Source organism: Chaetura pelagica, unplaced genomic scaffold (assembly GCF_000747805.2).
Source record: "Chaetura pelagica isolate M959 unplaced genomic scaffold, ChaPel_1.0 scaffold159, whole genome shotgun sequence".
Lineage (NCBI taxonomy): Eukaryota > Metazoa > Chordata > Aves > Apodiformes > Apodidae > Chaetura > Chaetura pelagica.
This window is the reverse complement of record NW_009954555.1, coordinates 1,780,004-1,792,839: the sequence shown is the minus strand read 5'-3', so window position 1 is coordinate 1,792,839 and position 12,836 is coordinate 1,780,004. Positions and strand designations below refer to the sequence as shown.

At 43.6% G+C, this 12,836-nt stretch overlaps 1 protein-coding gene across 1 annotated transcript; it reads left to right on the top strand.

Moving 5' to 3' along the window:
* The first annotated feature begins 842 nt into the window (after nt 1-842).
* On the top strand, nt 843-11,748 carry PGD (phosphogluconate dehydrogenase). The gene is made up of 12 exons (XM_010005142.1): nt 843-918; nt 1,348-1,527; nt 1,665-1,730; nt 2,869-2,987; nt 4,297-4,366; nt 4,719-4,853; nt 5,549-5,738; nt 8,258-8,388; nt 8,894-9,027; nt 9,377-9,476; nt 10,755-10,877; nt 11,442-11,748. Exons 1-12 carry the CDS (start codon nt 874-876, stop codon nt 11,559-11,561), a joined length of 1,413 nt encoding a protein of 470 aa, XP_010003444.1. The 5' UTR covers nt 843-873; the 3' UTR covers nt 11,562-11,748.
* The last annotated feature ends 1,088 nt before the right edge of the window (nt 11,749-12,836 follow it).

Sequence of the window (12,836 nt, the reverse complement as noted above, 5' to 3'; positions counted from 1 at the left end):
CTGTGAGGGGTGGGGGGAGCCTGAGCCGGGCGGGTGAGGGGGCGGCGGGAGCCGCGCTGGCCTTGGCCCGGTGGTGCGTGCGGTCCCGCAGCGTGTGCGGGAGGGAGAAGGGAGGAGAGGATGTGGCTCTGGTCACCTCAGACGTTCTGAAGGGGCTGAGGGGCCAGCGAGGAGAGTGAGCCGGTTGGCTGAGAGACTTTTATAAAATCCGGGGGGCACCAGTTGTAGAGCGATGTCTGTGAAGCAGGAAGCGGGTCCTGGCCCGAGGAGGGGGGGCAGGCGGGCTGGGGCTCTCTGTGCTCTCGCTGACTGGGGCAGCCGAAACAGAATCTCCTCTTTCCTGACCTGAGTCAGTTCGCATTGCAGAAGCAAAAAAAAATGAAATGGTGTAGCGTTGAGATGTGATCTTCTGGTGCAGCATCTGATACTTGGGGAGCTGGGACAGAGCTGGATCCATCAGTCACATATTAGAGCCACTCACTTCACTCCCTGCCTCCTAGTGCAGGTGCTGGGTAGCTTCCTGGTCTTAGTTGTCCAGTTGTGTCTTGGTAGTTGGGAAGAATCTTGGTGGCTTGAAATATGCTGTGAGTTAATGTCCACTCACTGGCCACAATGCCACTCACAATGCCCAGTCTGCTGGACTGACTGGGAGCTCCAGGGACGTTTTGCTGTAATAGCCTACAGAACCAATTCAGAAGGGGTGCTGCAGCCTTTGTTAGGAAGGGGTGGGCTGCTCTGGCCCCCCAGGTGACAGAAGAACAGGTTGGCAGAGGGTATGGATGCTGGTTGGCTGGTCACTGCTAATGAGACTTACCTGGCATTTTTGTTCTTCCACATTCCAGAGCAGACATTGCTTTGATTGGCCTGGCTGTAATGGGTCAAAACCTTATTCTGAACATGAATGACCATGGCTTTGTGGTAAGTAAAAGAAAACATTGTTCAGAAAGGCTGACTTGCTAGCACTTGGGATTGGAACTGAGCATTTTGTGGTTTTGTTTTTCTTTCCTTGTGATGGTCTAATGGGTGTTGTTTCCTCCTTTTAGTTATAACCTAGGCTGCCCTTTGTCTTGTTTCCAGAGAAAACCAGCAGTGCATGCCTGAACTTAGCTGGCCACCTGATGTGTTAGGTGTGATTTTTCCCTGAAGTTTGCTTTGGGCTTGGTCCTTAACCAGAGGCTTCCAAGGTGCTTGCAAAGACATGCTAAGGGTTCATCCCTGCTCTGGGGCTTCAGGGAAGGTGGAAGTGGGAGAGCATGTGATGTTGAACCTTGCTTATGTGATTTGTAGCCTGAGCTAAAGTAACTGTTCTCTTGGCAGCTTCTATTCACGTGTTTTCTTCTCTGCTAGGTTTGTGCTTTTAACAGGACAGTTTCCAAAGTGGATGACTTCCTGGCCAATGAGGCCAAGGGAACAAAAGTGATTGGTGCTCACAGCCTGGAAGAGATGGTCTCTAAGCTGAAGAAGCCCCGTCGCATTATCTTGCTGGTGAAGGCTGGAAGTGCAGTGGATGACTTCATCAACAAACTGGTGAGGCAAACACTCTTTTTACCTGAGACTTCTTGGCTGTCTTTTGGAGAAGATTCCTCTGCAAGATCTCAGTTATTCATCGTTAATGACATTTTGGATGCATGAAGAAAAGCAAAATGTTGATTTATTTTTGGCAGGTGCCATTGTTGGAGACTGGAGACATCATAATTGATGGTGGGAATTCTGAGTATAGAGATACCACGGTAAGTCTGTTTTGTATCCAAAGAGGATGAATAAAATACACATGATTCTTTCTCCTTTGATCATCAGAATAGTCAGTCAATAAGATGTTTTCATCCCTCTGTTCAGGGAAGGTCAAACTTGAGTTATCTCTGCAAAACTAGATCATGGAGCCTGTTGAAAAGCAATTGTCACAGTAGTTAAGGATTATTCTCTAAGTATATTTCTACAGGAGTTGCCCAAATGATCACGGAAATATTTTTTTTTTACATCTAGGAAAGGGTGAAGGGCTTTAGAAAATTTCGTATTACAATTTTAAAGAGTTTTCAGGGAGATTTGAAAATCCAACGTTACTAATAGAGTTTTTTGATCTCAGTCCTGCATGACCGGGGAAAATCCAGTAAGACAGAACTGCTGCTTTGGCTCTCTTGGTAGTTAAAACAGCAGAGGAATTATCTGTTAAATAAAACCTAACAAAACAACAAAAAAAACCAGAAACACCCTACAAAACAACTTGCTTCTGAGGAGGCCATAACTGTAGAATTTTTGGTAGCATCTGGGAAGTTTAGATGAAAATGTTGCATTCAGATTAGTCCTTCTGAATCTCAGCAGGGGTGCTGGTATTAGTCTTTTTGCTTTGGCATCCTGATCTTAGGTGAGTGAGTTGGCCATGGCAGAGTAAAGAACAGGTGCTAAATAAGGATTAATACCTGGGGAGGTTGTAGCTCCCCTCAGGGATCTCAGTCTGCCCTCCCACTCAGGGAATTAGTTTCCCTTACAACGTCCATGCTTCTACCTTCCCTTTGCAATGAACTCAGCAACTCCACCTTGGGCCTAATCTGCCTCCCCCACATCTTTGCACACAGCAGGGATCACCTGACACTTAATTCTGAGCCTTTTTCAGCCTCAGTTCTGCTCTTTTCTATTCAGTGCTTTATAAGGACTTTGTTTTCTCAGCCTCTTTTGCAAGGATCCTTGTCAAAGCAACAGGAAGTTTCCTAATGTTCGCTTGGGTGCACATGCAAGCTTTCTCTGAGGTTGTCTTCTAGCATGTCCAGAGCAGAATGGAAAGCCTAATTTTAGGCCTGAATTGCTAACCTTTGTTTGCAAGACTCTGGCATGAGGAGAAATTCAATAATGCTGCTCTGCTCTTTGTTCCAGAGGCGCTGCAAGGAGCTGCAGGCAAAGGGCATCTTGTTTGTGGGAAGTGGTGTTAGTGGTGGAGAGGAGGGTGCCAGATATGGCCCTTCACTCATGCCAGGAGGAGCCAAAGAAGCCTGGTAAGCATGAACTACTACATTCTTCTTCAAAATGACCTGCAACAATTGTCTCCTATTCACACTGAGAGCTGAGGGAAGGAGGAGGGCGTGGGTGTGGAGAGAACAAGATATGTTGCCATCTCACTTCCTCAAGGCTCTGGATTTCTCAGCCCAACTGGGGTCACAGGGCAGTGCTGAGCCTTCATGGCACGTACAAAAGGGGCATTTCTTTTCTTCCAGGAAGTTACAGGCTAAAGTAGCACCTACAGAAACCTGCAGGAAGGAATGTGTGCCAGGGGAGAAAAAAATTTTGCTTAAATAAATTAAAAAAAGTCAATTAATTAAAAAAAAAAAAGATTATGATATTTCTTTTATGGTCCTATGCACTTGGAAAGCTGTTAACCATGAAACAAGCATCAGCAAACATCCCTGCAGTGACACACAGTGTAAAAGGAGGCTTCAGTACATTGAATTGCTGAATACATCCATTTTTTTTCAAGTTTCTGCCTTGTTGTTTTGTACTCATGTTAGTATAAAGGACTGTACATCAATGTTCATGTTAGGCTTTATTCCTGGTTGCTCATTCTCTTTGTAAATGTGAAAAGAAAAGTTTTGTCTGGGCTTTACCAGAGCCTTAGAGTCTTTTAAATCCCTATCCATCTGTGTTAGCATTTCAGTCCAGTATCAGCCTGTTTGAATTAGACAGCCCAAAGTCAGAAACAACACAGCAGTGATCTGATCACCTGCAGCCTGTGTGCCACCCATGCTTCTTTCCCAGTGGTCACTTCATGTGCTCCAAGCTTGCCATGCTGTTGTGCTGAGCCTTGAGCTAAGCAATCTACTACAGTAGGGGAGCCTGGCAATGACAGGAGCTCCCAGTGACTGCAACAGTGCAGGTAACTACATCTTGCATTGGTGGCGTTTCTTTCCTCCTTTCCTCTCCTCCTCCAGATCACAGAACAGAATGGGGTTTTGTTTCAGCTGCCACTGACCCTCTCTGAGTGTGAGCCTGTAACATGACCTGACTCTTACTTCCCCATTTCTAAAATGGAGAAGATAATATTTGGGCTCATTTATGTAAATTAAGCTTTTGTGCAGGGTTGTAAACACCACATGGGTTGTCCCCATTTCTTACAAACAATATCTAGTCCTGGGAACAATGTACATTTTATTTGATACTTGCTGTGTGGTGGGTTATCAACCTGCCAGGCTGTTCGCCCCAGGCTGCCTTTTGACAGGTTACAGAAGGATGCATCATACCAACAGGTTTTTTTCTTGTGGTGTTTGTGTCCTCTGCCCATCTGCTGAGGCATATTGTTTCTCCCCACAGGCCCCACATCAAGACCATATTTCAAAGCATTGCTGCTAAAGTGGGATCTGGGGAACCTTGTTGTGACTGGGTAAATATTTATTTGATACTGACCTTAACTTGCGGTTAGATCCATGCTGAGGTGGTTTGGTTGCTGATGCTCATGCATCCAGTGACATCAGTGGGTTGATTTTCTGGCTGCATTAAATTCAAATCAGCTATCTCTGATAATCCATCCCATACAATGGAAAAACAAAGTTTTAGGGTGGATCATGTATGTGCTAGGAGGGCTAAATAGATTTGGACCCAGAGTGTTTTCAGTTAGCACTGGGTTTACTTCCTTCTTCCCTTCCTTTAGGTGGAAGAAAGCCATGGGCAGGTATTAAACCCTGAAAGTGGTGGCAGTGCTGTTGCTGATGGCATATTTTGATGTTTCCTGACAGGTAGGAGATGAGGGTGCTGGGCACTTTGTGAAGATGGTGCACAATGGGATTGAATATGGAGACATGCAGCTGATCTGTGAGGCCTATCACCTGATGAAAGATGTGGTGGGCATGGAGCATGATGAGATGTCCCAGGTAAGCTGTGTTTTTTTGTCTTACCTTCTTGAGCCATGGTGGCTGTTTGCCACTGTTGGAGGCAGATGAGCCTGGGTAAAGCTGCTGGACATACACAAAGTTAATTTTTCTGACAAGGGGCAGTGTGCAGTGTTCCTGAGCTTCAAATGAGTCAGGGAGCAGGAAGCACATACACCTGAATGTTGATAGAAGTTGTATAAATTCTCCCACTCTGCAGCTGATTTCTCCTCTGGAAGCAGAGGTATGTGCAGAGATAAGAATTACCTTGCCTGAAAAAAGTAGTAAAACATTGAGCATTGGCAGCTGAACAGACAAGTCTTGCAAAGACTGTTGAAGCGAGTCAGTGAGTGTGATGTGACTTGAAAGGGCAGTTGTGTGTCCAGCCTTCAGTGCTGGTGGTGACAGGCAACAGGATGGGCTGGGTGGAGATGGGTGCTCTACAGCTGAGTCTGGGCTGTGCTCCTTGCAGAGCTGGGCTCTGCTCAACAGTCTCTCAGCAGTGCTGAAGTCACTGGTGGATGTGGCAGAGTACCAAAACCCAGTACCTAGGGTACTGTCACCTTATTCTGTGTGTATCTATTGATAAATCAGTTTATATGATATGGTAGATAAATAATAATAATCAATGTGTGTGTGTGTCTATATATACAAGCAATTCAAGATTAGATATATTTACAATTTTTCTCCTTTTCCAGGTGTTTCAGGAATGGAATAAGACAGAGTTGGACTCTTTCCTGATTGAAATCACAGCAAATATTCTCAAATTCAGAGACACTGATGGCAAATACCTCCTCCCAAAGATCAAGGACAGTGCAGGACAAAAAGGCACAGGGAAGTGGACAGCCATTTCTGCCCTGGAATATGGAGTCCCTGTCACACTCATAGGTAACTGGTTCTTCTATCTGGCCTTGTCTGTCCTCCCTGCATGTGCCACATCACAGTAAGGAGCATGATCTAACACAGTCGTGTCAGAAATGAGCCCACACGAGGGCTTGGCTCACAAAAGAGGCTCTGCTAGGGGTAGCTATTGCAGTCTTTCTGCTCTTTAGAGCCATTGCTGGGGGTTTTTGCTGGGCCTGTAGGGTTTTTTAATATTTCTAAATGTTTATATTTTTTGATTTCTTGTATTTATGAAGTTTAGAAAAGTTTTCATATTATTAAATTTTGTATTGAAAAATTTGGTATAGAAAACTTAGAAGAGCCCTTTGCTGGGCCTTTAATTTCTTTCTCATATGGCAGCACTCCTGTTCTGTGCCTTTGTGCAGTGCTGGTGGTGACTCTGGTGACAGGGGAATGTAAGTGCAAGAAGTGCTGATGCAGCATTCCTCTCAGTAATCCCTGACCTCCCCACCTTATCTGCTGCTGAAATATCATGGCAGTCTTAAAAATGTGACAAGAAAAAGAAGGGGGAGTAGGACACCCTTAAAACTTTGCTACTTCACCACAACTTGAGAAGTACCTGCACTTCTCTGAAAGCATAATAATTATTTTCCAGATATCTACCTCAGTTTTCTGTGTTTCAGTGTAACTTGGCTAACCCAGCTGAGCAGGAGGGCTGGGTTCAGGAGCACACAGATTTCTTGGAGCACAGGAGCAAGGCTGCTGCCCTGGGGTGGCGGCTGCTGGTTTTCCACCACAACAGGTGCTTGTGGGGTGTCTTTATGCACGCTGGACTGCTGCTGGTTTTTGTGTTGTGGTTATAATGCTGCTGATCCAAAGCCAAACTAAGATGATGGAAATGTATGTTGTAATTGCTTTGAATTATATCCCTAAAGTGTGAGAATTCACCTGCTCACATCCATACCTAACAGTCTAACCTGGCCTCTGGGTGGAATTGTGACACACTTGTGTTACATCTGCAACACACTTTGAGTGCCCTCTTACCATAAGCCCAATGTGGACTTTCCTGTTGAATTAATAAGTTGACTTAACAGGTTCTTTGCTCTCAGGTTGGCTTTAATTTTCATGCTTTCTTTATCTTTTTTTTTTTCTTTATCCTGGCTGTTCAAGTCCTGTTATGTTAGAAGATAAGAAGAACTGTATTAGTAGGCTAAAAGAGGGAGTGCTGTTAATATTCTCCTGTTTGGGGTTCTTGCAAAGATCAAGGGTGGAGGAGACACTCCCTAATTAGTCCCCTGCGGTGCCAGGGAAGGATTGTTAGGTAATGATGACTTGATTGGGAAGTATGTGCAATAGCCCTTGTGCAAACGTGGCTGTTCTTGGGGCAGTTGCTCTGCGTGTGGTTTTACTGAATAAGCATGACTTGCAGACTTCTGCTTGTAAAAGCAGAGTCATGCCACTCCTGCTTTTTCCTGATTCCTCCTCCTCCCCCACCCTTCTCCTCCACAGTGTAGAAGGAAGTTTTTGCAGAAATGGAAAGGAGCCAGTTCTGATTTTGATATGGTCTGTTAATCCTACTGCAGGGAGGATCCATAATCTTGGGAAAACATTACTCATTCATGTTCTTTTTGATTAGTTCATTTGGTGTGTGTTTGGGTTTTTTTTGTGTTTTGGTTTTTTTTTTTTAAATCATGTCTCACTTAGAAAGTGGAAGAAAAATTAAGTATGAGGACTATAGTAATGAACCTGACTGCTTTCCTTTTCTCAGACCTTGAAAAGGAAACTTACTATTTTCAATTTAACAATACCATTTTTAATTGCAAATGTGTACATCTTAAACCAGCATGATTAGGCTCTGACTGAGCCAGATCAAGAGATTGGCATTCAGACTGTCTCTGTAGGTGCTGAAGATACTGCTTGACTAACTCCTTAGCCCTGGCAGATGACATTTAGTAACCTGCTTAGTGATGTTATAAAACTTTCTTAAGGGCTTCTGAAGGCCAGTGTGCTGGGCCTAGTGGATTTATAAAACTTATTTCCTCTTGTAAATTAACCTGCTTGTTTTATTATTGATTTTAATTGCTCTTTTTGTCAAATGTGTGTTTCAGAGCACATCTAGTTCATATGAATGAATTTATGCATCAGCCTTTTATCTTCAAAGCATCTTCAGTAATGAGTGAAGTCTTCAGCCTTGCCTGTCACTAGTCTGCAGAGCAACTCTCCATCTTTTATAGTTAGGAGATCTTAAACCAATTCTTAAAACTAAGAGCTGGGGAAGGTTCTTGAGGACAAATTTTCACACAGATGACTCGTGCCTTATTTTTTCTTTTTATCATTTGAAAGCTGTATCAGTCAGTATTTCCCCAGCAGTTATGCTGACTGGCAGTTTGGTCCCTCAGTAATGCTGCTGAAATAATGAATTTGTACATCTCTGTTCCTGTGTGACTTTCACTCTGCATGTGGCTCAGCATCCAGGGGTGCTCTGTGTGCTTGAGCACAGGGATCTCAGACCTGAAGTGATGCTGAACTTTCTAATTTTCCACCCTTTTCTATCATACTTAAAGGTGAAGCTGTGTTTGCTCGGTGCCTGTCTTCCCTCAAGGATGAGAGAGTACAGGCCAGTAAGCTGCTGAATGGGCCTAAAATGACTCCGTTTGGTGGGGACAAAAAAGCCTTTCTGGAGGACATTCGAAAGGTGAGTCAGCCTGCTTGGCAGTGCTGTATGAAATTGCATGTCAAAGCAGGTTTTGGATGCTGTAAACCCTGGTGAGGAGCTCTTGTGTTTACATTTCATGGCGTTTGGTTTCTGCTTTCAGCTGTCCCATTGTGCATTTTCTGGTGGTGTTCACAACACGTAATGTTACCAGTTGCTTTCCTGACCACAGTCCTGGAGGAATTCAAGTCCAAGCCACAGTGGGCAGTGACAGCAAGGTGGGGTGCAGAGGCTGTAATTCATGCACAGGATCTCACTGCTTCACCCCTCAACACTTTTGGCTTTGTAATGGGGATAATAGCTCTTGATATCTCATTCACACCAAACTTTCCAACAACTGGAAAGGATATTTTGGTTCACAGGCAGCTGGAATGTGGCTACTCTACTCAATCCTGATGGGATGTGGACAAAATAGAGTATGTAGACTGTGACATTTCTTATTCAACTTTGTGGGACTTCACTTGGACTGTGAATTTGTTTTTTTTAGGCCTTGTATGCTTCCAAGATTATCTCCTATGCTCAAGGTTTCATGCTGCTGAGACAAGCAGCCAAAGAGTTTGGCTGGACACTGAATTATGGTGGCATTGCACTGATGTGGAGAGGAGGCTGCATCATCAGAAGGTAATTAAAACAAGCAGATCATTTAGTTGCTGAGGGGAGAAGGGCAGGCAATTTGGTTTATGTATTGCTTGACTGACAAGCCTGGAGATTTTCTTGGGAAATCCATGGAGTTAAACTGCTGATAAGATACCAAGAGACTTTCTGTAGATGGCACTAAAGGTTAGCAATGAAGCCAATTTTCTGGTGGCTTAGCAACTGCAAATGCTCTTCAGTCTTTTTGTTTGCATCTTTCTCCATGTTTGGAGCCTTGAGTCTATCTGAGTCAAATTTTGGCACTGAAAGTTTTGGATTCTGGGCCTTTGTTGGAAGCTGTGAGGTTTGACTCCTGGTTTACATGTGTCCTACCTAGTGTGTTCCTGGGAAAAATCAAAGATGCTTTTGATCGAAACCCTGAGCTCCAGAATTTGCTGTTGGATGACTTCTTTAAGACAGCTGTTGAAAACTGCCAGGTGAGTTTCCAAGAACAGAAGAGCATAAACAAAATAGTTCACAATTCTTCAGCTTCTTTCCCAGGAGATACTTTCACCAGTGTATTTAGGCTGAAAAATGAACAACATCCTTGAAGCATAGCTATACAGCATCCTTTATCCCAAAGATCTCTATAAAGATCTCTCCTCAAGCTCTTTGGGACTGTGCATGTGTGTGGGCGTAGGAATTCATCCTCTATGGCTTCAAGGTACTGTTATTTACTAGAACATACCAGCCTTACAGGATCAGGACAGAAAATAAACCACACAGTTGGAGCTGGTTGATACTCAACAAGCAAGTTACTGTGATGAGGTGGGCTATACTGAGGTCCCAACTGGAATTTTTCCAGACAACAGGGCTGGTGGCCTGTCCTTGAAAAAATGCCCACAAATGCTTCTTGCCTCTTGATTCATTCAGGAAGTTGGAGAATGTCAGTTATAAATGAAGAAAAAAAAGGGAATCTAGCAATTCAGAACCACAGTGTCAGGAAGAAATGTTTACACTGTGTGAACATTCTTACCAGTGCCCTGCCACTTGTGCCTGCTGGTTGCACTTGGATTTCAGCTATACAGGGTGTCAAGCTCTGCTCTATGATCATTGTTTGCAGTAGCACCAAAATAACAGTGTTCCAGACCCACTATTCATTAGACCTGGGTCTGTGCAAACAATGTCCTAATTTGGATGGAGTCAACAGGCAGAACTAAAACCAGATTATCTGATCAACAAAGAAGTAATATATTATCATTAATAGTTCTTTTAACTGAAGCTGAATATTCCAGGCAGGTTACTAAACCAGATGTACAGTTGAAATGAGGATTATGCACATACATCTCTGAAATATTGTGCTGACCTCTGCTGTTCTGGGGTGGGCTTTGTACTGTGCTTGATGAGAGGTCCTGAAAATGCCTCAGTGTTTGCTATGTGAGTTCCCCACTCTATTCATGCTTTTTGGATGCACTGATGCTGATTCTGTGAAAGAGCAGCATCTTTGCTGGAGGCTGTGGTCTGATTGAGAGGGAAGTATATGTCTGCACTTTTATTGTCCTGTTTGTTAAATCTTATCTTACTTGTCATTATTTTGGATTAATTTTGTGTATGTGAAATGAGGAATCTACTGCTGCATTGTCATTAGATTTCATACAATGTGAAACAGCACATGCTGTTATGCTGGAATAGTTCATATGCCTGAATGTACCTCTGAGCAAGCACTGATTAGTTTTTCTGTTTTGTTGGTTTTTTTCTCTTTTCCCCTCTCCCAGGACTCCTGGCGACGTGTGATCAGTACTGGAGTGCAGATTGGTATCCCTATGCCCTGCTTCACTACAGCACTTTCTTTTTATGATGGATACAGGCATAAAGTATTACCAGCAAACCTGATTCAGGTAGGTGCTTGAAACAGCAGATCTTCTGGCTACTGCAGTGTTGTTATTGAAATACTAGTCAAAAGGCCATGATGGCAATATGTCCTCATCACTCCCAACAGTGTAAAGATAAAGGCATGGATTGCCTGATGTCATTTTAAGTCTGAAATTCATGACAACAAAACACTCTGAGATGTCTGGATAAATAACACCAGAGGTATGGGTATGGCAGTGCCCAGCAGGTGTTGGTGTTCATCTGTGAACCAAGGGTAATATATTTGAATCAAAACACTTTATAAAGGTGTATCTTTGAACCTTTAGGTGTATGTAAGTGCTTGTTTTTTAGATTAGTACCTATCAGAAATAATATACTTGTCTTTCTACAGAACCCTTAATTACTAGATATTAATAAATGTTTCGTGGCAGTGATTTTGCTAATAATGAGAAAATAACATTCAATGTTATAACAGTAGAGTCAGATCTTATTTCTAGTATTCCTATAGTGAGGTGTAAGTAGGTGCAACTTGTGGTACTCCTGTGACTGTGATATTCATGTGTCTTTCTGTGTGTGTGTTCTTGTCCTAGGCCCAGCGTGATTACTTTGGGGCCCACACGTATGAGTTGTTATCCAACCCAGGTGTATTTATCCATACTAACTGGACAGGCCATGGAGGAAATGTCTCCTCTTCTGCCTACAATGTCTAATGGAAATATTTCCTCCTGAAGCAAAGATACTGTAGATCTCATCTTTCTTCTAGAATACCACTTTTTACTGTACTGTGCTAGAACTTGTGTTTGGACACTTTTGTAATTACTTGTGGGTATATTTCATATATATATATATATATCTCAATAGATATATAAGAAAGCTAAATAAACTTGCTTATAAATGCATTGAGGTGTTTTCTTTCCACTGCTGCTCGCCAAAATGTCTTTGTGCAGCATTTAATAGAATAAACTTTAAAATAATATTTTCATTGTCTTATAGTGCATAAAGTCATAGGGATCAAGATAGAGATGACTGCATTTTAGTAACTGCTAAAGTGGAGAGTGGCAGACAGCACAGTATTGCTACACAAGATTCCAGGGAGGTAAAGGCCTTTTTTTGATTGCCATTGTTCATTCATAACAGGCAGTAACTTGGTTCTTAAGATTAATTCCTGGGTGTTCCCCTGTACACAGACTTCCATGCTGTGAGCTCTTTGTTTTCTGTGAAAGGGTGGGATAAATCGTGGTGAAAGTTGAATGCAAGTGGGAAGATTGATATTCCTGTCACCAAGCCATTCTCCCTTCAGCTATTGTTCCCAGTTTAAGCTCTGGCATGAGCTGTTGGCTCAGCTGTGTGGTTGCACTCTTTTCCCCAAATCCCCCTGCTTTTTGGCCTCCTGCTCCCAAGGAGCAATTAAAAATACCTGCAAAGCAGGTGGCATGCAAAGTCAGCTCTATTGGATACCTCTTCCTGCAACCCCACTGCCAGGCTTCTTCAGGGCTTTTCTTCTCAGAACCTTTTTAGCGTTAAATTTTTAATATGAATTTTTTGCTCCAATTATTTCAGTGAAGGCAGCTGCCTGGCTGCATGTCTGTACCATTAGCAAAAGATTGCTTTTGGTTGAAAGCAACTTTTCCTGCAAATGATGTTGTAAGATTTAGAAATGCCATGAAAAAAAAAAAAAAAAAAAAAAGCCTGACAAATTGCAGCTGGAAGGTTGTGAAGGTGTGAGGGGTCAGTTTGACCCGGTGTCTGTTGGTTGGGTTCCCCAGCAGCAGAGCTGCTGAGGAAGGAGCAGTTCAGCAGTTTGTTGTGCGGGTGGGCGCTGTGCTTGGGGCCAAAAGGGACGTTACAGTGATGAGTGTGATGGGGTGCTCAGCCAGTACCTGCTCGTTCAGGCGTCCTGCGGTGCCGGAGGGCGCAGGGGCTGGGCCGGGGGAGCAGCGTGTGCCGGGGGGGCTGTCACAGCTTGTGCGGGGCTGCGGGAGGGG